The 24,688-nt window shown below is 32.0% G+C and overlaps 4 protein-coding genes across 6 annotated transcripts; 1 reads left to right on the plus strand and 3 right to left on the minus strand.

The window, feature by feature from the left end:
• Positions 1-5,714: 5,714 nt before the first annotated feature.
• Positions 5,715-8,890, plus strand: LOC100816004 (G-type lectin S-receptor-like serine/threonine-protein kinase SD2-5). The gene is given in 6 exon segments (XM_003546879.5): positions 5,715-5,978; positions 6,307-7,498; positions 7,501-7,966; positions 7,969-8,016; positions 8,019-8,708; positions 8,711-8,890. Coding segments are annotated over 5 exon segments (2,433 nt in total). The 5' UTR covers positions 5,715-5,978; positions 6,307-6,316; the 3' UTR covers positions 8,758-8,890.
• Positions 8,891-10,272: 1,382 nt separating this feature from the next.
• LOC100801597 (uncharacterized) lies at positions 10,273-12,602 on the minus strand. Its single transcript, XM_003545946.5, has 3 exons — positions 11,883-12,602; positions 11,438-11,610; positions 10,273-10,686 (listed from the first exon to the last, which is right to left on the minus strand). The coding sequence occupies exons 1-3, from the start codon at positions 12,387-12,389 to the stop codon at positions 10,518-10,520; spliced, it is 849 nt and encodes a 282-aa protein (XP_003545994.1). The 5' UTR covers positions 12,390-12,602; the 3' UTR covers positions 10,273-10,517.
• A 3,657-nt stretch (positions 12,603-16,259) lies between these two features.
• On the minus strand, positions 16,260-17,180 carry LOC102662737 (EPIDERMAL PATTERNING FACTOR-like protein 8). Its single transcript, XM_006597057.4, has 2 exons — positions 16,887-17,180; positions 16,260-16,697 (listed from the first exon to the last, which is right to left on the minus strand). The coding sequence occupies exons 1-2, from the start codon at positions 17,056-17,058 to the stop codon at positions 16,471-16,473; spliced, it is 399 nt and encodes a 132-aa protein (XP_006597120.1). The 5' UTR covers positions 17,059-17,180; the 3' UTR covers positions 16,260-16,470.
• A 1,674-nt stretch (positions 17,181-18,854) lies between these two features.
• LOC100500161 (uncharacterized) lies at positions 18,855-24,425 on the minus strand. Of its 3 annotated transcripts, none has more exons than XM_026125579.2 (6): positions 24,295-24,425; positions 24,106-24,174; positions 23,073-23,273; positions 22,213-22,303; positions 19,219-19,285; positions 18,855-19,142 (listed from the first exon to the last, which is right to left on the minus strand). In XM_026125579.2, the coding sequence occupies exons 3-6, from the start codon at positions 23,182-23,184 to the stop codon at positions 19,089-19,091; spliced, it is 324 nt and encodes a 107-aa protein (XP_025981364.1). In that variant the 5' UTR covers positions 23,185-23,273; positions 24,106-24,174; positions 24,295-24,425; the 3' UTR covers positions 18,855-19,088. The 3 variants fall into 3 exon arrangements, with proteins under 3 accessions (XP_025981364.1, NP_001237738.1, NP_001349994.1); NM_001250809.2 differs by having other exon boundaries at positions 23,073-23,320; positions 24,295-24,416; NM_001363065.1 differs by having other exon boundaries at positions 23,073-23,325; positions 24,295-24,416.
• Positions 24,426-24,688: the final 263 nt, after the last annotated feature.

Consider the following 24,688-nt stretch of genomic DNA (forward strand, 5'->3'; position numbering starts at 1 on the left):
GATTAAAATTAGATGGTAAAATTACTTAAATTAATTTAGATAATAAGACTAAATTAGAGTATCGAATTGAAAAAATAAAACTAAAAAATTAAATAAAACTAATTTTAAAAAATAAAAAAACAAATTGAATGTACATGGTTGAAAAAAATTAATTTAACCTTTTAAAAATTGTATCTTGACCCATAACAATAAATAAAATAATGGTAGGGTAGTGGTGGAGCGGGGACACCTGTTGGCTGTTGCTTTGCTGAGAGTGAGAAGTCAAAAGTTAGCTGATAACGTTCGTTTCTTTGGTTTAACTAGATTTAAATTTCGGTTTCGGTTCCGAACTTCCAACCAAACCCATCACTATCACCATTCACCACCCACCCGTTGCCTATTACTTTTTCTTTTAACCAAAAAACATTAATTTATTATTATTCTTTTATTTCATTAAAATATATCCTTGTTTAGGGATGTCATAATAATAATAATAATAATATATTTTTCTTATCCATTCCTTAATACTGAAACCAAATTTGTCATCTCATGCACAACTTATATTCTCTTATGCATCAGGACAAATATACTACACTTTAGTATATTTTAAGTAATATATTTTCGTATTTTCATTTTTAAATTTCTTATCTAATAAAATAAAATACTTATTATTAATAACAACAATATCAATTTCTTTATAATTTTATTTCTACTTATGAAATTTATTTAAATTTAGAAATACCTCGGCACCAGAACTTGCTAATTGATTAGCAATTTTATAACCAAAGATTGTGATTGTTTGATTGCCTGTTGCTTTTTATACCAAAAAATTGATTCCAGCATTCTCTTAAACTTTCATATTGGCTAATCCAAAATATAAAATTGCATTCCCAATTGGTCAATCCAAAAAGATGCAGGAAGCAACAGGCTTATAAATGTAAATGCAAATGCAGCAACGCACTAATTAAACACACGGCTCTCCAAACTATTGGGCCCAAGTTTAAACTCCTGGGCCCTGGCCATTCATTGTCTTTAACGGGACGGTATTTGGGTTCATTCAAAACCGTGTTCTTTCTTTGATTTGCGCTAGTTATTTTTTTTCTTCTTTCTAATTTAACATGTCAAAACAATTGGCCAATCATTAGTTTTTTTTATTTAATTGGGAAATGTTAGTTTATTAGTTTTGTTAAAAATATCAATTAGAGAATTCAAATTTTCTATTTCCCCCTTCTTTTTTCACTTCCTGAATCACTAGGTCAATCTTATATTTTCTTGATCAATCATTAATGTATAATGATAAAAATACATAATGAATTACACGCTTTGAAATTTATGTATATTTTTTTAAAGGAAGAAATTTATTTTTTTACCATAACATTAATACTAAATATCAACTGATTTTGTTTGGTAATTAATCTTTGTTATAGGATCGATTAATCACTTTTAGGGATATCTTTTCTCTTAATCACAAGACTTGAGATCTAAAGAGATTGAATCTAATATAACTCTAACCAATAACTTATTTGTAAAATAAAATTTTATTTATTATTAATATAATAAAATCAACTTTGACACAAGAAATGCCAAAAATTCAGAAATCCCACCAACAATAACATATTTGGAAAATTAGTATTTGAAGAATATGTTTTAATATCGAATTATATTTTAGAAGTTTAATCTCCCACTTATCAAATAAGAGAATATTGTGAGAAAAAAATAAGATTTTTTAAAAAAACATTAGATTATATATATTATACAAAATTTATATGATACTAACGGTTGTATTTTTTTCATATTGAACTTTGCATTTTACTATATCTAAGGAATTGAATAGTTATGTTTTATTATTTTTCTTTAGATAATAAGGTTAAATTATTGTTGAAAGTCTTGGCGTGCATTTGGTTGTGAGGAGAGTGCATTTGGTTGTGAGGAGAGTAAAAGAGAAAGAGTATACGTGAGAAAAATATAGTAAAAATAAGATGAAAATACAAGTGTTTTAGTTGAAAAAAAATAAATGAAAAATAAGATTAAAATATTTGAATTAAAATTGTTAGGTAAATAAAAAAATTATTTTCTATTAATACTTTTGTGGATGTGACATTACCTGGAGAAGATGCACTACTTTTATGGAGCACAGTAACCTCTGCGCAGAGATAGAGACATTTTCACGCACTTCTCAATTTTGTGAGGAAGATTTTAAGTGTGCAACCCATAACTTTTTTCAAAAACTTATACTAATCTTTTCACAACCAAACCACCACTTCCTTCACATTTATCCGCTCTTCTTTCTCTTTTCTTCCTCTTCTCCTTAATTTTACTCCAACCAAACCATCCCTAAATATGCATGTTTTATTTCTTTTAACATTATTTTGTCATCAATGAAGCATTAGAAACAATATACTTACATGTCAAAGTCATGAATTTAGGTTTAATTGTGATATGACAATCATTTTTTTAGGAAACTGATACGACAATCATTACTTACATGTAGGAGGGCAAAATTTTCCATACTCCTAGCTAGGTAAAATGATATATAAAGTAGATTTAATGAGTTTTTTTTTTTCGTTTCTTTTCATAGCATGAGTTCAGAGTTTTGCTTTTTCTTCACCTTCATTTATCAAATGAGATAGCTAAGGTGGATATTGTTTTTATATGATGTAACGTTTACTTTTGACAATGAAGGCCACGCCACATCTTGTGATTTATTTTTGGTTTTTGTTCTTAATAATATACTATTCTCTTTGGCTGTTGCTAAAAAAAGTTATGGAGAATATTGTGAACTTATACCTATGAGATATAAATATAGGAAATTATTTAAATAAAAAGTAATTTTAATCGAATTCTTCAATGCATGAATCTGCTACATGAACTAATATTAGTATAAGAAAATAACTTAAAAAAATAATTTCCTATATTGTAATATACTTGTAATATTACAATTCTCACCGGTTATACCATCCCGAAAGCAAATTTCCCCAGATTACTAATTTTGACTTTGATTGCCTTTTGGAACCTATTCACATTCAACGATCCTGATCTTCACGATGCTTTTATAGATTTTTTATATCTATTCATGAACTACACGCCGTGGCATTCATTATATTGGACACAACGACAACCAAACAGAGGATCAATAAAAAGCCATGATTTGGAAGCCAATTATACTCATCATAACAATAAGGTGTGACCTCGAGCTGCATGATACTTATATTTAGTCCCTTATTTAATCTTAAAGTAATATCCATACATGGTGATGGTGAAAACAAGTTCGTGTTCAATTGCTTACTTCATTAATTCTTGAATTCATTTTTTCAAGACAAAAATAAAAATCGCTTAATTCATTTTCAGATCCCTCTCTTTTGTCGTCAGAAACTTCCAGTTTCCACACTCCCAAAAGTAAAACAAATAGGGGTTAGATTTTATCCTATCACCAAAATGCAAAAAGAGTAAAGAAAGTAGTAGGATTGGTTGAGTCTTTTTTGTCACAAAACTAACAGGCTTCAATTGTCATCATATAACTTTAGTAGGTTGTGACTTTTTATCAGTATTGACCTCATAATTTGAATGCCAATCTTTTTCCTATATAACTTTAGACTTTTCAAAAAAGAAAACTTAAGGATTTGTTTGTTTATTTTCTATTTCTGTCAGATTCATTAAGTTAGAATCATATTATTAAAAAGAACTGTTGTATTTTCTTAGTTTTATTACAGAGCTTCTTTTTTTTTTAAGGATTTGTTTCTTTCAAAGAAAAGGTTGCAATAACTGTATTCTGAAAATTATGTTATAAAATTTATTAAATTTTAAGTTTAAAGAATCAAAGATGGTGTAAATAATCAAAGATGACTTCAATTTGGCTATACTAAGAAACAAGGTTTCAAGAGTCTTCCTTTAAAGCTAAATATATTTCCAATGAAAAATTATTGGATTCATAGGTTGGCCACAACAAAGTTATACATGACATAACATTTGGACATTCCTGATATTACTTTAGGTTGTGTTTGTTTCAATACAGAGAAATAAGTTTGCAGAGAAATTTTGTATTTTATTTTGTAGAATTCACATCTTTTACGCTTTATTTTAATTCAGTTTTTTTTTTCTATTTCTCTCCTCTAAATCAAACACGTCTTACGAGAAATTTATCGATGACAAATTGAATGAGATTTTCTCCATTCCATCCATAAAAAAAGAAAGATGGAAAATTGGAGATGGCACAAAAGTTCAAGCTTGGAAAGGCCCATGATTGCATGATGGTGGTAGTATAAAAGTTTGAAAATTGCTACTTGACACGAGAGTGCATGAACATTGAACTTATGGTTCCAAGTACAAAAAGTTGGAAACATACTTTAATAGATGAAATTGATGCAATCTCTTTTAAACTTTTCGCTCCAAAATCCAGGATTTGTGCTTAGTGCATACTAGTTGTAGAGGAAACAATTAGTTAAGTGCACTACTTGCGCTAAAAGTGCACCAAACTTCATATCTTCTCCAAGTAATCTCATGTTTGTCACGTGGCCTTTCAAGATATCTCATGCACATTAAGCTTGATAACCATGCTAAGCGCGCTTTTTCATCAATCCAAAATTACTTTCTTCTTTGTTGGTACACCAAAACTCTACCCAAATACAATTTAAACTAATTTAACTTCAATGAACTAAAAAAAAATTAAAAATATTAATTTATAACTTATTGAGAACAAATTAAGCAATAAATGAAGAAAATTAAGATAATTGTTGTACAAATTCAATAAAAAAAAAACTAAACATACACAACAATTATCTTCTCCCAACTTTGGCCATTATAATTCGTAACATGATTATTTCATTATGTAATGTGGTAATTAATTTGTTAACAATAGATTCTAGGTTAATTAGAGACAAAGTAAAATTATAAATGTTCCTGAAATTTCTTTTCTAACCATAACTCTCATGTTGACGCGTGAGAGTACATAATAATAATGAAATAAAAATAACAGAGTAGTGTAATAAATATGGTTCCGTCGAAACTAATGAGGCAGGTGGCTACCCGGGTACAATGCCAACTCACTCTGAAAGGTTTCCAAACAAGAGGGACTCAGAAAAGTTAAATTTATAAATTTTGTGGCTGAGGGCTTCCTTTTCAGGAAAATTCAAATTGTTACCCCCAAAAGCTGGAGCACGACATGCTTACCAGAGCTCTAGTCCCGTTTATTCAAACAATCATCATCACTTCCTAGTTCCTATTTCAAATTTTAACTATAAATGGTGAAGGGAAATTGACAGATTTCCCATTCTTCAACTAAATTTTGCAAAATCTCTTGTATGATGTTGGAATAACCATTTCCTTTTCAATTAATGTTCTTCAACATGCTTCCTGGAATTTTGAATCCCAAACTGCATAACAACTACTCCGATAAATAAAAAGCAAAAGAGGAAAAAGTTACCTAAGTGTAGCCTTCTCATAAATCATAATTATTCATTGGACTTTTTAAAACTCGTCTTTAAAAATTACCCCCAACCAAATATTGAACGTTTTATTTTATGAAATTGGACCAGTACTAAAAAAGGAAATAAAGTAAATGCTACTATTAATACATTTGAAAATTTTATGAATCGATGTTCATTACGTTACGGTGTCAATTTGCAAGATATTATTCAAAAGGCAATAATACAATTGGAGGTTATAAGGCAATGCTAAAGATATTAGTCGCTACACTAGATAGTCACTGGGTCAAAATGGACACCATGCACAAAAAAAGAAGAGAGAGAAGTCAAAATGGACAATAACCTCAAAAACAGGTAAATTTAGGACCATAATGCAACTAAGCAACAACATCGTCCCTACCATTTATTAGACATATAGTGAAAGCTAGCTAGCTAATAGTATTTCAACCATATCTTGCCATGGAGAAAATGCAGAGAAACTCATGTTGACTCATCACAATTCCCTTAACCTTCCCTCTAATATTCCTCTTCTGCATTCTAACACGCCTACATCGTTTCTGCTACCGAATGGAAACTAAGGTGTGTCATACTATTACCGACAGTACTATTTCTCCTCAACTCATTGTGCACTTCCTTTTATGTTTTGTAATTTGTAAGTTATAACATAACATGCTTTCCTGCATCAACAACCATATTTTTCCATGAAAATCTCCCTCTATTTACGGTACTTTCACACTCACGTTGTTGTTTACTTTTGTTTCACTCAAGGAAACAATTCCATATTCTTTGTCTTTTAGATTAAGCTGTCTAGCAAACTGTAGTAATAGTAACCAAATTAGTATTTAACTTCTCAGATCTTCCATGATTCATTTTTTTTTTTGAGTCGAAACTCAATGTTTTAATGCAGTTGTGAAATCATGGGCATATTCAGATGTGGGGCCTTGTTTTTCTATGTGCTCCTTTTGTTTAGAACCTGCCTGGCCAAAGATCAACATGTTAGTCAGATATATCCTGGCTTCAGTGCATCTCAGCCAGATTGGAGCGACCATAATGGTTTTTTCTTGCTATCCAACAGCTCGGCGTTCGCTTTTGGGTTCTTCACCACTCTTGATGTTTCATCGTTTGTTCTAGTTGTCATGCACTTAAGCAGCTACAAAGTGGTTTGGACTGCCAACAGAGGCTTACTTGTTGGGACTTCTGATAAATTTGTGCTTGACCGTGATGGGAATGCATATTTGGAAGGTGGGAATAGTGTAGTATGGGCAACAAATACAACAGGACAAAAAATAAGATCTATGGAGTTGCTTGACTCAGGGAATTTGGTGTTGCTTGGGGAAAATGGGACAGCTATTTGGCAAAGTTTTAGCCATCCCACTGATACTCTTTTGCCCAGACAAGACTTTGTGGATGGAATGACGCTCAAAAGCTTCCACAACAGCTTGAACATGTGTCATTTTCTTAGTTACAAGGCAGGTGATTTGGTTCTCTATGCAGGATTTGAAACTCCACAAGTGTACTGGTCCCTATCAGGAGAACAAGCTCAGGGAAGCTCAAGAAATAACACTGGTAAGGTTCACTCAGCGTCTTTGGTGTCCAATTCATTGAGTTTTTATGACATAAATAGAGCTTTGCTGTGGAAAGTTGTCTTCTCTGAGCACTCAGATCCCAAGTCATTGTGGGCTGCTACCTTGGATCCAACTGGTGCAATCACTTTTTATGATCTTAACAAAGGGAGGGCTCCAAACCCTGAGGCAGTTAAGGTACCACAAGACCCTTGTGGCATTCCTCAGCCTTGTGATCCTTATTATGTTTGCTTCTTTGAAAACTGGTGCATCTGTCCCAAACTTCTCAGAACTCGCTTTAATTGCAAACCTCCCAACATCTCCACCTGTTCTAGGAGTTCAACAGAACTTTTATATGTTGGTGAAGAGCTTGATTATTTTGCTCTCAAGTACACTGCTCCGGTTTCAAAATCAAACCTGAATGCTTGCAAAGAGACTTGTTTAGGAAACTGTTCATGCCTTGTGCTTTTCTTTGAAAACAGTACCGGAAGATGCTTTCATTTTGATCAGACTGGGAGTTTCCAACGCTATAAAGGGGTGCCGGTGCCGGTGGTTATGTTTCGTTCATGAAGGTCTCCATTAGTAGTGCTAGTGATGATGGACATGGCAACAAAAATAGAAGGAATGACGCGGTGCTAGTTGTTGTCATAGTAGTTCTCACAGTTCTGGTTATAGTTGGTCTTATAATGGGATTCTGGTACTTTTACAAGAGGAAGAAGAATGTTGCTAAGTATCCTCAAGACGACTTGGATGAAGATGATGATTTCTTGGACAGTCTCTCTGGGATGCCCGCACGTTTTACTTTTGCTGCTCTTTGTAGAGCAACTAAGGACTTTTCCACAAAAATTGGGGAAGGAGGTTTTGGCTCAGTGTATCTAGGTGTGCTTGAAGATGGCATCCAGTTGGCTGTGAAAAAATTGGAAGGTGTTGGACAAGGTGCAAAAGAGTTTAAAGCAGAAGTGTCCATAATTGGAAGTATTCATCATGTTCATCTTGTCAAGCTCAAAGGTTCTGTGCCGAGGGTCCTCATCGCCTTCTTGTCTATGAATACATGGCAAGGGTTCTTTGGACAAATGGATCTTCAAGAACAGTGACAACACCTTCTTGTTGAACTGGGACACGAGGTACAACATTGCAATAGGCACGGCTAAGGGATTGGCCTATCTCCATGAGGAGTGTGAAGTGAGGATTATCCACTGTGATATTAAGCCGCAAAATGTTCTTCTTGATGATAACTTCACTGCTAAGGTTTCAGATTTTGGATTGGCTAAGCTAATGAGCCGTGAGCAGAGCCATGTGTTCACAACTCTAAGGGGTACAAGGGGTTATCTAGCACCAGAATGGATAACTAACTATGCAATTTCGGAGAAGAGTGATGTGTTCAGCTATGGCATGCTATTGCTTGAGATAGTTGGAGGGAGGAAGAACTATGATCAATGGGAAGGGGCAGAAAAAGCGCATTTTCCTTCTTATGTGTTCAGAATGATGGATGAAGGGAAACTGAAAGAGGTTCTTGATCCAAAGATAGATATTGATGAGAAGGATGAAAGGGTTGAGGCTGCTCTTAAAGTTGCTCTTTGGTGCATACAAGATGACGTGAGTTTGAGGCCTTCCATGACTAAGGTAGCTCAGATGCTTGATGGTTTGTGCCCTGTACCTGATCCCCCCTCATTATCTCAATCTGGTACTTATTCAGCTTTCATGAAATTGAGTAGTGGAGAAGCTACTTCATCGGGACAGGCTAGTTTTTTAGTAATGTACCCATGTCATGTGTTCAATTATCAGGACCAAGATGAGCTCAAGTACAAGTAGCTAGATGAATCATGCATAAGTACTTTTTTTATGTTTAATTTCAATTATATGAACGTTTCCAATTTGTTTGGCAGTTTTGGTCTTGTCATTTTGATTAGATTTAGAAATCCTTTGGAATTTTGATCTTATCTTTGATTTGTCTGGTGAGTGGCAATCTTCCCGTGATTTTCCCTCCCTTTATTCTGGCCATTGGTCCTAAAATATTCACAGACGAGGGATGACCCAAAAAGAGAGCAACATTTACAATTTACAATACTATTTATTTATTGTAATTAGACTTTAGAAACTAAATAGTCACAACTGTTTAATTTTAATTATAATCATATATGCCAAATAGATCTCAAAGATAAGTTCTTCCAAAAATAAAGGTGTCTCCGAACACTAAAAGTCAAAATGATGCCAATTAGGTCCGATGAATCTTTAAAAACGAGAAAGATAGAAAAAAAATATTAAACTAATCATTCATACGGGCAAGAAAGAAAATTAAATAGGTAAGTAACTCTAATGCTACATGGATTTATGTGTAAATGCACTCAAGGCTTGTAAATTTAATTGGGCGAGTCTAATGCTACATGGATTTATGTGTAAATGCACTCAACGCTAACACATGACTATGCAAGAAACATTTTTTGTTGATGAATTATAGATATGTACTTCCAAATTGCGTTTCCTTTTCTCACTGTTTCCTCAATGAAAATGTTCAGAAGGGCAAAGCCACAAAAGTGTAAGATATTCTATAATTGTAATGGCTCGTAGATAATAATAATATATTGAAAAATATGGTCAAATAACAATGATATTATTTCTTGTCGAGTGATGAGAGTAGACAAGTTAAATAAGACGAAATCTCAAAGATGATATCACCTTATCAATGAGTCTGTCTGACAGATGAAAAGAAAATGAAGACAAGAGACCCATACAAGCAATTGGCTGAGCAGTAGAAAATGTCGCAGCCGCCAGCCGACAAAGAAACAGTGTATAAGAGTGAAACAAACGTACGCCACATGTTTCAAGTCCCGTCTATATTTGGAGCCATTGGGTTATGTTATTTAAACCTAACCCACCAGTTGGTATTATATATCAATATTCTAAGGGTTTTTTTCATTGTTGTTTTCCTTTGGTGTCATGGAATTGGATCAACTACTTGCCAAAAAAATAATAATAATAATAATACATGACTAACAACTATGGTGTAATATAGTAGGGTCATATACTACTACACCACAGTTTTAGCTCTCTCTCTCTAATCGAGTAATCAACCTTTAAGCTATATATTTCATGGTAAGTTATTATACATTTTGACAAAGGGAGAAGGAGAAAGGAATTACAAAAATTACAGGCAGGCATGTATGTGGTTGACTATGAATCAACAGATGTCCATATGAATGAATAATAACAGCAATTGGGTGATTACTCTTTTTAAGAATTCTAGTTCAGGATAAAGAGTTAAACTGTTAACAACATGATAAAACCATAAAAGATTAAAAGGGTTGTTCTCTACTCCTTAATTTCTATCAAAATTCCATATTCTCAGAAGATACAGCAGTGGAAGCCTCACTAGTATATAACAAACAGAATACATACAGGTTTCTCTTATTTATGCCATAAGCTATTTACAGCTAGATAGTCATCTCTACTTTACTCAACCCTCTATATAGTAGCCACTTCCAAGAGGTGAAAAATGGGCACGCATTATTGTTTGAGACTATATGGTTCATTTGTCTTGTAAGATATATATCCAAGTTCACTCAGAGTGGTAGGATTGAAAGACTGCAGTAACATGAGGGCGGTCTTCAGTTTCTTGAAAGAGATCAGGTGGATATGCATGGCCGTGATCAGTCTTATGTTGGCAGTCTTTATCTTCATCTTCTTCAACATCCCAGAGGAATTTTGCATAAGAAGCCAAGACATAGCTGACAAGTGACAACAATTGAGGTTTATACATTAGTTTTATCAACAAACGAGAAAAATCAGGACACAACTTAGTTTGATTCGGAATCAAAGCCAACAAATAAAGCAAAATGTCTAAATAATTATCTTGGATTACAGATCATTGAATTATAACATACTTTAGCTACTTTAACAACAGGTGGTGAGTTTCAAAATTAACAAATCGTTAAATGTGTCAATATATTTTAATTCTTAATATTTATTTTTTATTTATTTCTTAATAAATTTTTATTTTGCATTGAGTTGTTAATAAAATAATATTTTTATTTTTGATCCTTAATATTTTGTTTTAGTTCCTAATAAATTAAAAAAATATATTAATATGTATTAATAAATTGCTTCCTAATAAATTAACAAATTTTATTTTAATATGTATTAATAATAAATGAAAAATATTTATCATACAATAAATATAAAATTTAATAATTTATTAGGGATTAAAAGTAAAATTATTATTTTATTAATGATTCATAGTAAAATAAAAATTTATTAAGAAATAAATATAAAATCAGATATTTATTTAAAATAAAAACATATTTAAGCTTTGGAAAAAGAGAAAAAATTATTTAACACTTTTTTTTATCCGACAAGATCATGTAACACTACTACGAAAGAAACAACCACCAATTTTAAAAAAGAATGTAGCTTGTTCTATAAATAATTAGGAGAATAATGCAAAGAAGAAAAAACATGATACATGTAGATTTATGTTACCAATCATCCGGTGCAGTTTTAACAGCTTGATCAAAATAACCCTCAGCTCGATCAGCATTCTTCTCTGTTTGCCATATTAAATCCGCGTAGAGGGACAAAACATTAGCATCGCCAGGATTAGCCAAAATAGCTCTTTCAAGATACTCCTCTGCTTTAGGATAATCTCCACGAACCTATTTGCAAATTGAATGTCAGAAAAAAAACACTAAATAGTAATAGAAAAAAAGAAACAAGAAGTTTCATGAGACAAGGATATATTTTAATTACGATTATTCTAGCTAGCTTGGCTTCGTTTTTTTTTCCTTCTTCTTTCCTCTCTTTTTTGGTTAGTGAATAATCTTGCTGATTAGACTCTTTTTTTCATTTTCAGCATTTCTTCATCTTTTTAAGAGAAAGATCACGATCAAGTTCAAGCTTAATCACCAACCAAACGAACCAAAATTACCTCCTTCAAAAACTTAGCATAATTTCCAAGCAAAAGAGCATTATTGGGGTTTGCTTGAATCATGTTCTGGTAATAAGCATCTGTCCCATCCCTACCATGTGAGCCTCTTCCACCACCACAAATCCTGCCACCACCACTCCCCATCCCACCACCCATCACTAAAGTCTGCAACCTGCTACCTTCATGCATATCTAAACCAGAACTTGAAAACAGTTTTCGAACTGAAGGTGGTGTTAGTTTCTTCTTGTAAATTTTTTGCTTTGCTTCTTCCACTTGATCACTTTCTTTCATCTTGATGCTCCGATGGTTCTTAAGGACATTACTTCTTGACATGGAAGTTTTCTTCTCAGGCTTTGGCGGGGTATGATTATGAGGGTCTGTGTCTGTATCAAGCATGTTTTTTATAGGAGTTGAAAGTGTTATAGGAAGGTGGAGAAGCGGTTGTGACTGAGAGGAATGGGGCAGCCATGAGCTTGGAATTGGTACTGTGGAGGTTCTTAGTAACATGTTTCAGTTTAGAGAGACGAAAGGAATGAAAAGAAGCAAGGGTTTGAAGTTGAAGGGAATGACATGTTGGAAAGAAATGGTACTAGTTGAAGAAGTCACAGTTGGAAGCTGGTAGGGACTGAAAAGTGCAAAGTGCAAAACTAATAAGGAATGAGAGTGAGAGAAGAGAAGCCTCCTCAATTGCGGCACAGCACAAAAACCAAACAAGGGACGCACTCAATTTTATACACTAAAGAGCACTACTATTATCTACTCCTTTTTAAAAATTTATTTTTTTTCTTCTTTTTATAAGATTTTTTTAATATTTAGATGTAATAATAATCTTTTTCATACCAATTCTTATTTAATTATTCTTTCTTCGAACATTAATAAAAAATTATTAAATAAATTAAAAATAATAATACAAATAATTGACATATTTAAATGAAATTAATTATTTTTCTTTAAAAATATGAATTAATTGAACGAATTTTATAATTAAAGATAAGAAAGTACGTAATAATAACATTTTTAGCATTAGAAAAATAGTATTTTATTCATTTCAAAATAATTGTTGTATATTAAAAAATTATCTTAAAATAAATATTATATATGAATATTAATTATTTTTTTATCAATATTCTTAATAAATGGTACATTAATTGTTAGTCTAATATTAATAATAAAATTGATTTTATATATATAAAAAATTCAGTTTAAAACAATTTAAGACTGCGTACAAGTTGGAGATTAGGATCTCTGCGGCGCGGACACGTTTGAGTGTGGACCCATGTTGCACTTACTGAGTTATTGTAGGCCAGGAATTGGTTGTGCATAGGACAGAATTAATTAGAAATGGCATCACAATCATAATTTATATCTCCAAATTGAGCTTAAGCATGCTTGCCTTACTCATAATTCAATTACTTTATTTATTTTTGGTGAATCTCATAATTGAATTAATTATACATAATATAGTACAGCACAGCTTTCATTATCAGAGTGAAATGTGTATGTGGAAACCGACGAGATGGGATATTTTCAATCTATTATTTCTTTTATACTAAGATTCAACTCACTTTGCTAGTGCGATGTTTACGTTGATAATTTGAGAAAACTTAAATCTTATCGACATCTTGTCACTGATCAGTTCAAACACTCTAATCAGTTATCATATAGCCAATAATTAATGTTACGTAAACAAATTTTGCATAATTTCTTTGTTAAATTATGAAAGAGATAATACTCTGATTTTCATTTCTCAAACAAGTAAAATATAGAAATAGTTTAATTTTATGTATATATTTAGATGAGAGGAAATAAAATAGAAATAGTGATATATTTTCTTTGATTTACCCGGAGAAAAAGTAAAGGTAAAATAAAAAAAAATAACGTCTAATTTCTAGAAATAAAAAATTCAAATTTTTTCCTTCAAGTTTTCCCTTTAATTTACCACATCTGTAAGAAATTGAAGGAAAGGAACAACCGAATACAACCTTTGTTGTTTAAGAGTATGCCTAGAGATTGAGTTATACGAGAAATGGGAGGGAAGGATAAAAGTTTTATTTCTAATATTATTCTATAATTTAATAAATTTTAAACAACAGAAAATAATAAATTAACATAAGTTTAACATTTTAATATTTTATCTATTTTTATGAGTATTATATAATTCTTTTAATTTAAAAATAAAAATTATTCCCTGATTCCTTTTCCCTCTAGCGTCAAGCTCCCTCTTGAATTTTGATTTGGTTTATGCAAAAGATATCTTTGGAATAGTATTAGGAGGGTCCACTGTTGTTGACCCGAATGGGTCCTTTTTGGGCTGTGCGAATTCCATACCTACAAATTGGCTTTAGGTTGTGTTCGGCAGATTCATAAAAAAAGTTGAAAAAGAATAAAAGAATATTAGGCTACCTGTCTTTTTGATATTGGATCTCCAAGTTTTTGGAATGCTCTAAATTCTAGCCGAAAGTAAAAAAAAAAAGAGTTTTTATAGCTAAAAATTGAAAATTTAACTTGTTAATCATAAGTGATAAGTAGAATTAGTTGTTAAAATAACATAAAAATTATTATTTATTTTAAAAAATTAATAAAAAAATTAAATAAATATATTGAAAATAAAAATAAATAAAATATAAAAAACTAGAAATTAGTGTTTTAAAAAACACTACTTCAATTAATATTTTAAAAATATTAAAACCTACTAATAAAACTTATTTATCAAAACACTACACAAGTTTTCAGTTAGTTAATCAAAAAATTAAAAACCAACTAAAATATATTAGCAAAGCTTTAGTAGTTCTACGTTTCTATCCAGTACCATAAAAACAAACATTTCTAGAGGGGATGCTTACATAAATTATTTAATTTTAAGCAAAGTTAACTTTTTTCCTACTGGAACAAATAATATGAAATTACTTATATAAGTATCATTGATTATATAAGTAATTGTTATTTAATAAAATTATATCATAAATAATATATTTTTAAAATATTATAAAATCCATAAAATTAAATTAAGCACACACTTTCATAATTTTAACATTAAAATAAAATATATATAAAATGATAAGACCACTATGGATAACTAATCTAATTAATTATGTAGATAGATGCACTCAGGGGACTTGTCCCCCCCCTCTGATTGGTAATTGATTCGGATAGATTGCAAAAGAAATTATTTTATGATGCTTTGTTTCAGTACATTATATTTCTTTATACTCTATTAGTCTGTTTTACATTTGTCCAACTTTTTATTTATTGATTAGAGTATCCTTTATGTAGATATTTTTACGTGATTTTTTTAAAGATGTAATTTTTTTACTAAAGCAGGTCTATGTGGCATGAAAAATTTCTTAGATATAAGCTATAAGCTCCGTCTCTTCTAGAGGATACAATTGCTTGCAAATAAAGAAAAAAAATAATCTTATTATATCAAACAAGATCAATATTAATTAAAAAAATTAAATTAATAAGTTAGTTTGAAACAAAATTAAGTACAAATAAAAATTATAAAATTATGAATTGTTTAATTTTTTTATCATTTGAGAAAATTTATGTATGAATTGCTTAAATTTAATATGACATTGTAGGAAGTCATTTAAATTATTCTAATATAAAATAAGATGCACAAAGTGAATATCTTAATTAAATTGATTAAGGCAAGAATTGTGGTGGCATAAAAGTGTTTCAAAAACCTTCTGATGATGGCGATAAATTGCTATAAAAAATTGTGTATGAACTAAATTTACAAATTATTTCCTGTATGGATTAAAACTTAAAATGGAATGGATAATTTAACCTTATAATATGTTTATATTAAATTATATAAATTTATTCCATTTCTTTTGTTTTAAAGAAAAAAGGTTTTATTTATCAATTACTTTAAATATTAAAGATACTCGTAATTTTTAATTATTTTTTTACCTATATTTTTTAATATTTTACATTACGAAATAAATAAAAGTGAAAGTTATTTTTAATTTAAAGTAAATAAATAGGAATTTGAAATAATAATAACAAAAAGTAGTCCGCAGTCAAATCATGTCCTCTATTGAATACCAAACATTTGGCCTCCTCTATATGAACAACCCATGTCCACTATTGATATACTGAGCCAACTGCTGTGTACTTTGCCACCATATATCTTGAATAGTAATTTTAAGCCAGGCAAAGTAAATCACCAATATTTAAGTTATTATTTAACATATACAGAATTACGGAAATATACGTTTAATATAATTATTTTAAGTGTTTAAAAAATTGAATGATAAACCGTAGTTAATTAATTAATTACTGCTATTTCTTGCCTCGCATGCATTTATAATTAACAGCATTATCTTCTCCACCACGCATGGTGACATGAGTGTTTCTCTCAGCATGGTTGAATTCATGAAAGTAGTTTTATTCATGGTCACAACTCACAAGTGTCTTAGATTAATGGATAAAGATGAAGACAAGTTCAATCGTCCGTCCACTAAAATCAGAAAGAGACAAAGATTGAGAAATAGAAGCTAGCTCCAACCGAAGTAGGTTTCTGCTTTTCCTAACTTGTATATATAGTGTGAGAACATATAATTGTAGCTAGGGTACGTACTACTTATGGTTGAAACAACTTATCCCCACACCTGCATTTCCATGAAAGGAGGTAATAGCTATCATCGTCGACTCCATTGAATTTGAAGTTGAAACCCTTCCTTTTGTGATTAGGAACGACCACAGTTGCTATGCAAGGCCTGCAGCTCATGCACTTGTTTCCACAAGCAGGAGGCTTTGACCCTATCACCACTTTGCTTCCCTCCACACTCTCGCTGGATCCACCTGCATCTGCATGCTCAACCACACGTTTCACTTGGATATCAAAAGAGAGAGGCTAGCTTTGAGAATAAAACACATCAAAATCATCAAGGGCTGGTCATGAATTTCTAACTTCAATTAATAATTATATTTCTCTATATAGAAATACATGATCATATAACACACGACTTAAATAGGTTAAGGTGGCACTTTTTTTACCTGATTTGGGCAGTAGAACAATGAGATAAAAAAAGAAGGCTACAGTAATAGTAACTTTGGATCCATGCTGTGGGTAGATTCTGCCTTGTGGAGCCATCAGTGACGAGAAGTTTAGATCTATGAAGAAGTTTGATATGTTGATGTAAGTTACAGTGAAGAAAGTTGAGATCATAGGCAGGGTGTGTGTGGGAAAGGATTTGGGAGAATCAATGAATTAAAGGGTATGGCGATTGAGATATGATAGGTAGGCAAAGAAGACATTGAATGTGTTAGATAAAGTTGAGGGATGTTTCCTGTTGGAGAGACAATGCACTGGTTTAATGGTTTGTTCACCAATGAAAATATAGTCCACAGAGTGCAAATGTGTTGTTCGGTCCTTTTGGGAAATTGGAAAACTGACTTTGGATTGTTAGTGAATAGTGACTGAGTGACATGAATTCCCTAATCCCTACATCCCTAGGGAAGATCACTTTGTCCTTTCTGCTCCCATCAAATTTCCTTCCTATTCTTCACTAATTTACTAATTGCTTTTCAACTCAATTATTTTGGGTTGATTAATGAAGATAAAACAAAGGTAGTAAATAAAAAGTGACTATACCCTAGTAAAATAATCCCTTATACCCTCATCACGGGTTGAAATAGAGACACGAGGCTATTTGTACTTTTAAAAATAAAAAAGAAAAAATAATACAAATAATTTTATTTTGATCATTTATATTCTTAAAAATTTTACTTTAATACATTAAATTTTAAAAATTTTATTTTAAAAGTTTTATTTTATTAATTTCTTTTGTCTTCCATTAAAAATGTTAATACTATGCAAAGTTTTTCATTTACTTATATTTATTGTTTTGTCAAAATTTAAAACATGAAAAAAGCACTAATGGTTTAAAAAAGAAAAAAGAAATGATCAAATGAAACTTTAAAAAGATAAAGAATTAAAATAATTTTTTTTCAATTTAATATTTTAAAATGAAACTTTCAAAAATGACTAAAATAATTTTTTTAAAACTTAATCTAAAAAAGTGAAAAATACTATTTAACCTTTACTTTTCATAAAGAAGTATTTTATTTCTCTTAATACGAAAGAATATTTTTTTATTTGAGTTTATTTATTCGATTAATAATATTTTTCTTCACAATCTCCGAAAGAAGAGGAACAGAGATAGCAGGGGCTCTGGCGAGTAACAATTGTATGGACACAGTCCTAAGAGGGAGATGTTAGGTACAACCAATTAAAATGCAACACGACATAAAATAACAAAGGCTCTCATCTCTGTCTTGTTATCTTCTTCTTCCCCACCGCTTCCACGGAGGAATGAGAAGAGCGGACGGTGTACACGTGTCATTCAATTGTTGGCAGTGTATAAATGTGACATGTTGGGTCTGTGTTTTCTCGGGGCGCGTGAAGGCATCCAAAGGCTGTTATTAAAATCCGTACTCTGATCGGACGGTAAACGTGATAGTGTAGAATCAGGTGCATGTAGTGTAGGGTTAAACTCAACAACAGTTACACACACTTACGTAACGTAACTGTTCAGATCATTACGGTACGTACTCCCGTACCTTTTCTCCCCTCCTGTCTGTCTTTGTCCCTTTCAGAATTCCCAAACGCAAAATTACCAATTCCTCCTTTTTTATGCTCTACTTCTTCTGCACTTTCTATTTTCTTTTTCTTTCATTTTTTTTTCAATTGTTCATTTCCACACTTCATGTAGTTGAAAATAGTGATCCAGATAGAAATGCATTTGGCAATAAATCTAACTTCATGCAGTCTACATCCCCTTAATATCATCCTAGCATTAGCTTTTTGCATTCTGATTGCATATCACTTTTAAATGATAAATAAAATATAATCAGGTGTATGAAACCCACGCAAAATGGCCTTTTTTTTTATTTATTTTTTAATTTTAGAAAAAAGACATAATTATACTTATTAACGTGATTCAAATAAAATTCAACCCAAGAGACAGGAAATTTTCGTTTCAACATTAAAATGCAAAGGAGAATAATAATACAATTATGTCCAGGCCTCTGGAGAAACTAATAAAATTCCTCGTCATTATCAACTGAAAGATAACATTACAACAGATATACAAAGTTACAAACTGCAGTATGCCCAATTTTCCTCTACACTCAGAAGAAAGAACTATAATTAATCTGTTGATCAAACCAATTGACACCCCTTCAGTCTTCTATAGGTTAGTCATACAGACCCTCTTGTTCCCAGATGTCCACAAGAAAATCAACCATTTCCTAACAATATTTACATAAACAAGCAAAATATCAGATAACCCTTCATAGTTACTTAAGCTTAGAAGTAGACCCTTACCGCAAGGGGAATATGCTGAGGGAATGGCTTGTTGCTCCCCAGTAAACTTTCATATGTTGCATTCCAACTGCAAAGCCATATATGTTTTCATCAAGCCACAAATAGAATTGGTGTTTTGACCAATTTGTCAACTTGTATAAGGTCTTATTAAGATAAACTTTCCCTTAAACACTTTCAGGAGAAATCAATTAAACTTTTCCCATAAGTTAAAATTATGCATATCAACTATGGAGAAGTTAGATGACAGTTTCTACTAAGTTAAAATACACAAGTAAATTTTAACTCATTGGAGAAACTCAATTCATTTAATCTTCTTATTTTCTTTTCCTACAACTACAAGTGACTACAAGATTCTTAGCGAAGACAGGGGTGATTGGGAAGAGGCTGGGGATGACAATGGGGTGTTCAGCAGGTTGTGGAAGTTGAAGGTTCCAAGCAAGGTTGCACATTTCAGTTGAAGGTTGTTGAGGGACAGAATTCCAACAAGGATAATTTTTTAGAAAGAAATGTGGATCTAAAGGAGTGTAGATGTCCTTGGTGTTTGTTGGTGGATCAAGATTGATCACTACAAAATTTGGATTTAATTGATAGTCAATTTTGGCTAAGAATGATTAGAATTCCTTTATTTTACTGTTGTTTTTAATAAAATAATGAGGAATTTAATATCATGTTAATTTTTTTACCAGCAGGATTCAAAAGAAGTACATTACAAGTGCTTTGAAGGAAAATTGATGCAAAAACTTAAAGAAAAAAACTTTAAGGAAAAAGTTAAAGATGAGACAGCTCGCTTAGCACACAAGTCAGGCTCAGCGCACCTCCTCACTTAGCGGTCAAACTCAAGCTTAGCGCAAAGAAGACCCACGAATAAACCTAAAGGCGCGCTTAGCGTGAAATCCCACACCAAGCGCGTGAACACCTCGCTAAACCCAGACATTGTCGTGCTCAGCGCGTGATCGCTGGCGCACCTAGCGTGAAGTTGCATAGATTTTAAGCTACCTTGGACCTATAAAAAGAGTAGAAAGCAAAGGAGAAATACACACCAAGACTCAAAACTCTTTATTGAATACACCTAAAGCCTTAGCATCTCTCATAGGAGAAACCCTCTCTCTCTAGCCATTCTCCCCTCTTCCTTTATCAATCCTTCTTCTTCTTCCATCCATATTAGTCCCTAAAATGTAAAGTCTTTTATGGCAATGAGAGGCTAAACCCCAATTATTGAGAGTCTAACAGCCAAAGGTCCTTGTAATGTAATATTTCTTACTATCTATTTAATGCAATGTCAATTTCTATTGTTTCTTTCCCGTGCTTTATTGTTATACGGCTTGATCATCCATGCATTTGTTTAGGAGTTAGGCATTAGGAAGTGTTTAATTTCTAAAGAATAGGGTAAGGACATCTAAACAGCTCATTGCTAGGGATAAAGTGATTTTGTTTTGCCTATGCATACATCTCAAAACTTCATGCAATTTACTGTTTTATCTTTGCAAAGAGATTTGGAAGAGAGAATAAATAAATTAGGCTCTTTATCGCAAGGGATCAGGGTTGAGTATTTTAATAGATGTGGGTGAAAATTAGAATAACATTAAATAGAAAAACATATTAATATTGCATCAGGGGTGGTTAGACATGATAGACCCCAACATATTTAAATTATGAAGTTATCCTTTGCATTTAATCTTGTTTATTCTACTTGTCTTTTATTTTCTAATTCTTTCTTTCTTCTTTCCATTACAATTTCCTATCTCTTGCTTGCAAATTGGGTATACATCAACTACTCAAGTACAAACAAAGTCCCTGTGGATTAGACACTCGGACTTTCGAGTAAACTTTACTACTTAAAACGAATTGGTACACTTGCCAATGAGTTAACAAAGATGCTTCACACTTATTTTTTAACTGTGATAGAACAATTCGAGGCAGAGGAAGACCCAAAAAGACTATAAGAGAGGTTATCAAAAAGGATCTCGAAATTAATGGTTTGGATAGAAGTATGGTACTTGATAGAACATTATGGCGGAAGTTGATCCATGTAGCCGACCCCACCTAGTGGGATAAGGCGTTGTTGTTGTTGTTGTTGATAGAACAATACCAATGTGGTGGGAGTGTCGCTCATGGCTAGGAGTGTCTACAGTATTGCCACAAACACCAAAGGAACACTTCTTACAGCACTCATACTGCTGTATGGAAGGAGTGTTTTAGAATAGGTGGCAAACAATGTGGGTAGCTTTGACATGCCATATATGGCACCATAGGAACAAGATGACTTTCTCTAATGAAGAATTCGATGGTCAGAAAGTGATGGAGGAGGCAATTTTCTTTTGTTGGTTGTGGCTGAAAAACATGGAAAAGGATTTTGAAATACCTTATCATGTATGGACCAGCAATATTAAGGTTGGCCTTTTGTGTGAAGGGGGATAAGGTCTTTTGTGGGAGGGATATATCACGCTTTTCATCAGTGTTTTGGTACTCTAATATATACTGCATTCAGAATATATTAGAATCCCAAACCGGAACAGTGATGATAATAGCGTGGTAGTATGTACAGAAAATAGTACCTCTGGTACAGCTAACAACTTTTATTCTTTATTAATAATATATATACATATTTTTGTTGATAAAAAAAGTGCCTATAAAAAAGTTGATTTAAATAGGACCTAAACACAGTACACAAATCAGCAGCAGAAGAAAGTAGTACTAAAATAAAATGAACTTGCATCCTTGCAATAATCCTAACACACTTGCTACACATGGATTCTCAAAAAGGTGCTAACTAACAAAGGTATTAACAAACGTTATGAAAAATACTCTAAAACATCTGTTAGACTTGTGCGTTCTCAAAATTACAAAGCATGATGGATTAAAGCAGGAATAAAAGCAAATGGGTGCTATAGGTATCATTAGCCCTCCTCTCCAATAAAACCCAACAAATAAAAAATAATTAAAAATTGATGAAGCAAAAATTGCGGGTAAAACCAATCAAACAATGCAGTTTACCTCAATTTGGGTTCTCGCAACTGTTCAGTTTGGTTCTTAGACCGTTTATTTCCTATCCAACCTTGCCGTGTCTGATTCCATAGAATAAGACCTGCCAAGTAAAATCTCATGTTAACAATTTATTCCCTTTCCTTCCTTGCCAATTTTCACACGTAGACTTTCAACTAAAATAAGAAATGATTGCATCATTATCACCTCTTCCAAAATCTCACATACTAAACTTTAATATAGGTAGAGATAGACAGTGAACAACATATAAATGGGGAGACAATTAAAAACTGACTAAAAATATCCACAAAGCTTATTCAGTGATAAAACAATATCCTATCCACGTCAGGTCAGAAAGATTGGAGAAAAGCATATATCACTATATCAGTGGCAAACAAATAAAGATGTGACCACCTACAAAGTTAAAAACATATGAACGTCACATGACCAAAAAGAAAAGTACATGAACTGTGATCTTCAAACCTAGAAAAAGATTTTCTTTTGAAAATCAAATATAACAATGTGTCATGTAGGTATCAGATCCCTCAAAAAGATAGCAAGTAGCAACCACGTCACCTCTATAAAGTGAGACAGTAGGTGAAAGCTGGGCTGAATCACCACTACACTCAAACCACATTTCATATATTATCTCAACATGTATCAGGTACATTTTTCCAGACACACAGAATGGTCCGCACAATAACGAATCCCATGGGTTAACTAATTTTGTCATAAACAAATTCAATTAATCCACCAATAGGTGATTTCAGCTTTTGTTGTGCAAAGCAAAGCCATATAATATATTTTTTCTTTCAATTTTTTCATATGTTAATATAATGAAATACCAGAAAAATAAAAGCAATGTAGTATACCATGATTCACAAACTCAGTGGGGTTGCATGAACCTCCATGAGGATCTGCAGCTTGGTTTGTTATACTGGCTGATGAGATGCTTCCCTGTGACTGAACAGCACTGTTGTCCATATCATGCGTGCTGGTGATCCAGAAATCTTCTGATGTGCTAGGTTTCTTTGCTGCCTTACCTTGTTTCCTCAATCCTTTTGGCGGAACATCTGCAGTAGCAATTAGTGGGGGCTTTTTAAAGGGTCCAAGACAACCACTGCTCTGTTACAATCACATTAAATTCTGTTATGCATGGTGATATAATCATATTCATATCCACATGATTGTCTAAATCATCCTCCACAAATTCAAATATTGCAATTTAATAGCCACAACTTGGTTAACTCACTAAAATTATTCTTTTATCTATTTAAATGGTTAGTGCAGAATTTTCCTCCCAACGGAGAAAAAACAATAGCAAATCACAACTATATCCAACAACAACAACAAAAAATCAAATGACTAGATTTTATATCAGTGTGATCATATTCCTATGTAAGCACAACTAAACAAACTACATAAGGGCCATCTTCCTCAGTCCCGTATTAAAGCTTCCATTTCTGTGTATCCATAGCTAGCAAAAAGTATTTTCAATGTGATACAATAATAGTGCGTTCACTGTCTATCTACATTGAGACCAAATAGAAGAATAACAATCACGAACATTCTAATAGGGTATTATCTAACAACCAGCTAAATGACAAGTATATAGACAAAAAGGCATTCTCCTTCAAGCTAATCGGCATCAGATCTTTAGCTACAAATCTAAGAATTATCATCTAAACGGGGATGCTCTTTTAAAATGTTGAGAGGTTATGAATTTTGACAACTTTCGAAACACTGTAATGTGCACTCACATGTTTTTAGCAAACAGAGAAATACTTATTCGCTCCCGGTTTAAGATGAGGAAAATTATGGATACCCATAAAGGGGAAAAGGAAACAATGGAAGAAAAGGATATAAATTTGTTTGGTGATAGTTGGATTGAGAAAGCATACATACCCCATATGCATGCAGTGTAGTGAGATCTGCTGCAATGAAGAAGACAGAACCCGATTCCAGGGAGTAATCCTGAAAATTCAAAAGAATAAAAAACAAAACGATGAAAAGGTGAAGTGAAATTTCTTTATTAAGTTTGGAAAAGGTGAAGAAAAGAGAGTTGTTGATGATGATATATATGGAAAAACAGACCTGTCGTGGCTGGCTGTGTTCCTCCCTTCCGATGAGGGAGGGGACTGCCGTTTTCGACTCTCTTCTGTTTCTTCTTCTTTTCCACCTATAGAGCCATTATTTGCCGATAATGTCCCGGTTTTTATTGGACAAAACAAAAATACCACTATTCATTTATTATTTATTTTTAGTTATAGGGGAATCTTAAAAAAAACAAAAAAAAGTTATTGATGGAGTGGCATGTCAATAATATTTTTCATATAAAAATTTTACTGGTTGTCATAAAATTTAAAAAATATACATTTTTGAGTCTCTTCAAAAATTTTAAAGTTTTTTATTCTATTAAAATGTGTCATTTTTCTTAACAAAGTTTGAATATTCTAAATGGGTGTATAATTTTTTTATATTAATTATA

Source organism: Glycine max, chromosome 15 (genome assembly GCF_000004515.6).
Source record: "Glycine max cultivar Williams 82 chromosome 15, Glycine_max_v4.0, whole genome shotgun sequence".
NCBI lineage: Eukaryota > Viridiplantae > Streptophyta > Magnoliopsida > Fabales > Fabaceae > Glycine > Glycine max.

What these genes read in the sequence shown, in the direction of transcription:
- LOC100500161 (NM_001250809.2), bottom strand. An exon ending in CACTGAGTTTGTGAATCATG is followed by an intron (nt 22,304 to 23,072) that starts GTATACTACATT and finishes TTTACTTGGCAG; the next exon opens with GTCTTATTCTATGGAATCAG. An exon ending in TTGCGAGAACCCAAATTGAG is followed by an intron (nt 19,286 to 22,212) that starts GTAAACTGCATT and finishes ATGGCTTTGCAG; the next exon opens with TTGGAATGCAACATATGAAA.
- LOC100801597 (XM_003545946.5), bottom strand. Translation starts at nt 12,389, where the DNA reads ATGTTACTAAGAACCTCCACAGTACCAATTCCAAGCTCATGGCTGCCC. An exon ending in ATGCTAAGTTTTTGAAGGAG is followed by an intron (nt 11,611 to 11,882) that starts GTAATTTTGGTT and finishes ATTTGCAAATAG; the next exon opens with GTTCGTGGAGATTATCCTAA. An exon ending in AAAACTGCACCGGATGATTG is followed by an intron (nt 10,687 to 11,437) that starts GTAACATAAATC and finishes GTCACTTGTCAG; the next exon opens with CTATGTCTTGGCTTCTTATG.
- LOC102662737 (XM_006597057.4), bottom strand. Translation starts at nt 17,058, where the DNA reads ATGATCTCAACTTTCTTCACTGTAACTTACATCAACATATCAAACTTC. An exon ending in TGTTCTACTGCCCAAATCAG is followed by an intron (nt 16,698 to 16,886) that starts GTAAAAAAAGTG and finishes TTGAGCATGCAG; the next exon opens with ATGCAGGTGGATCCAGCGAG.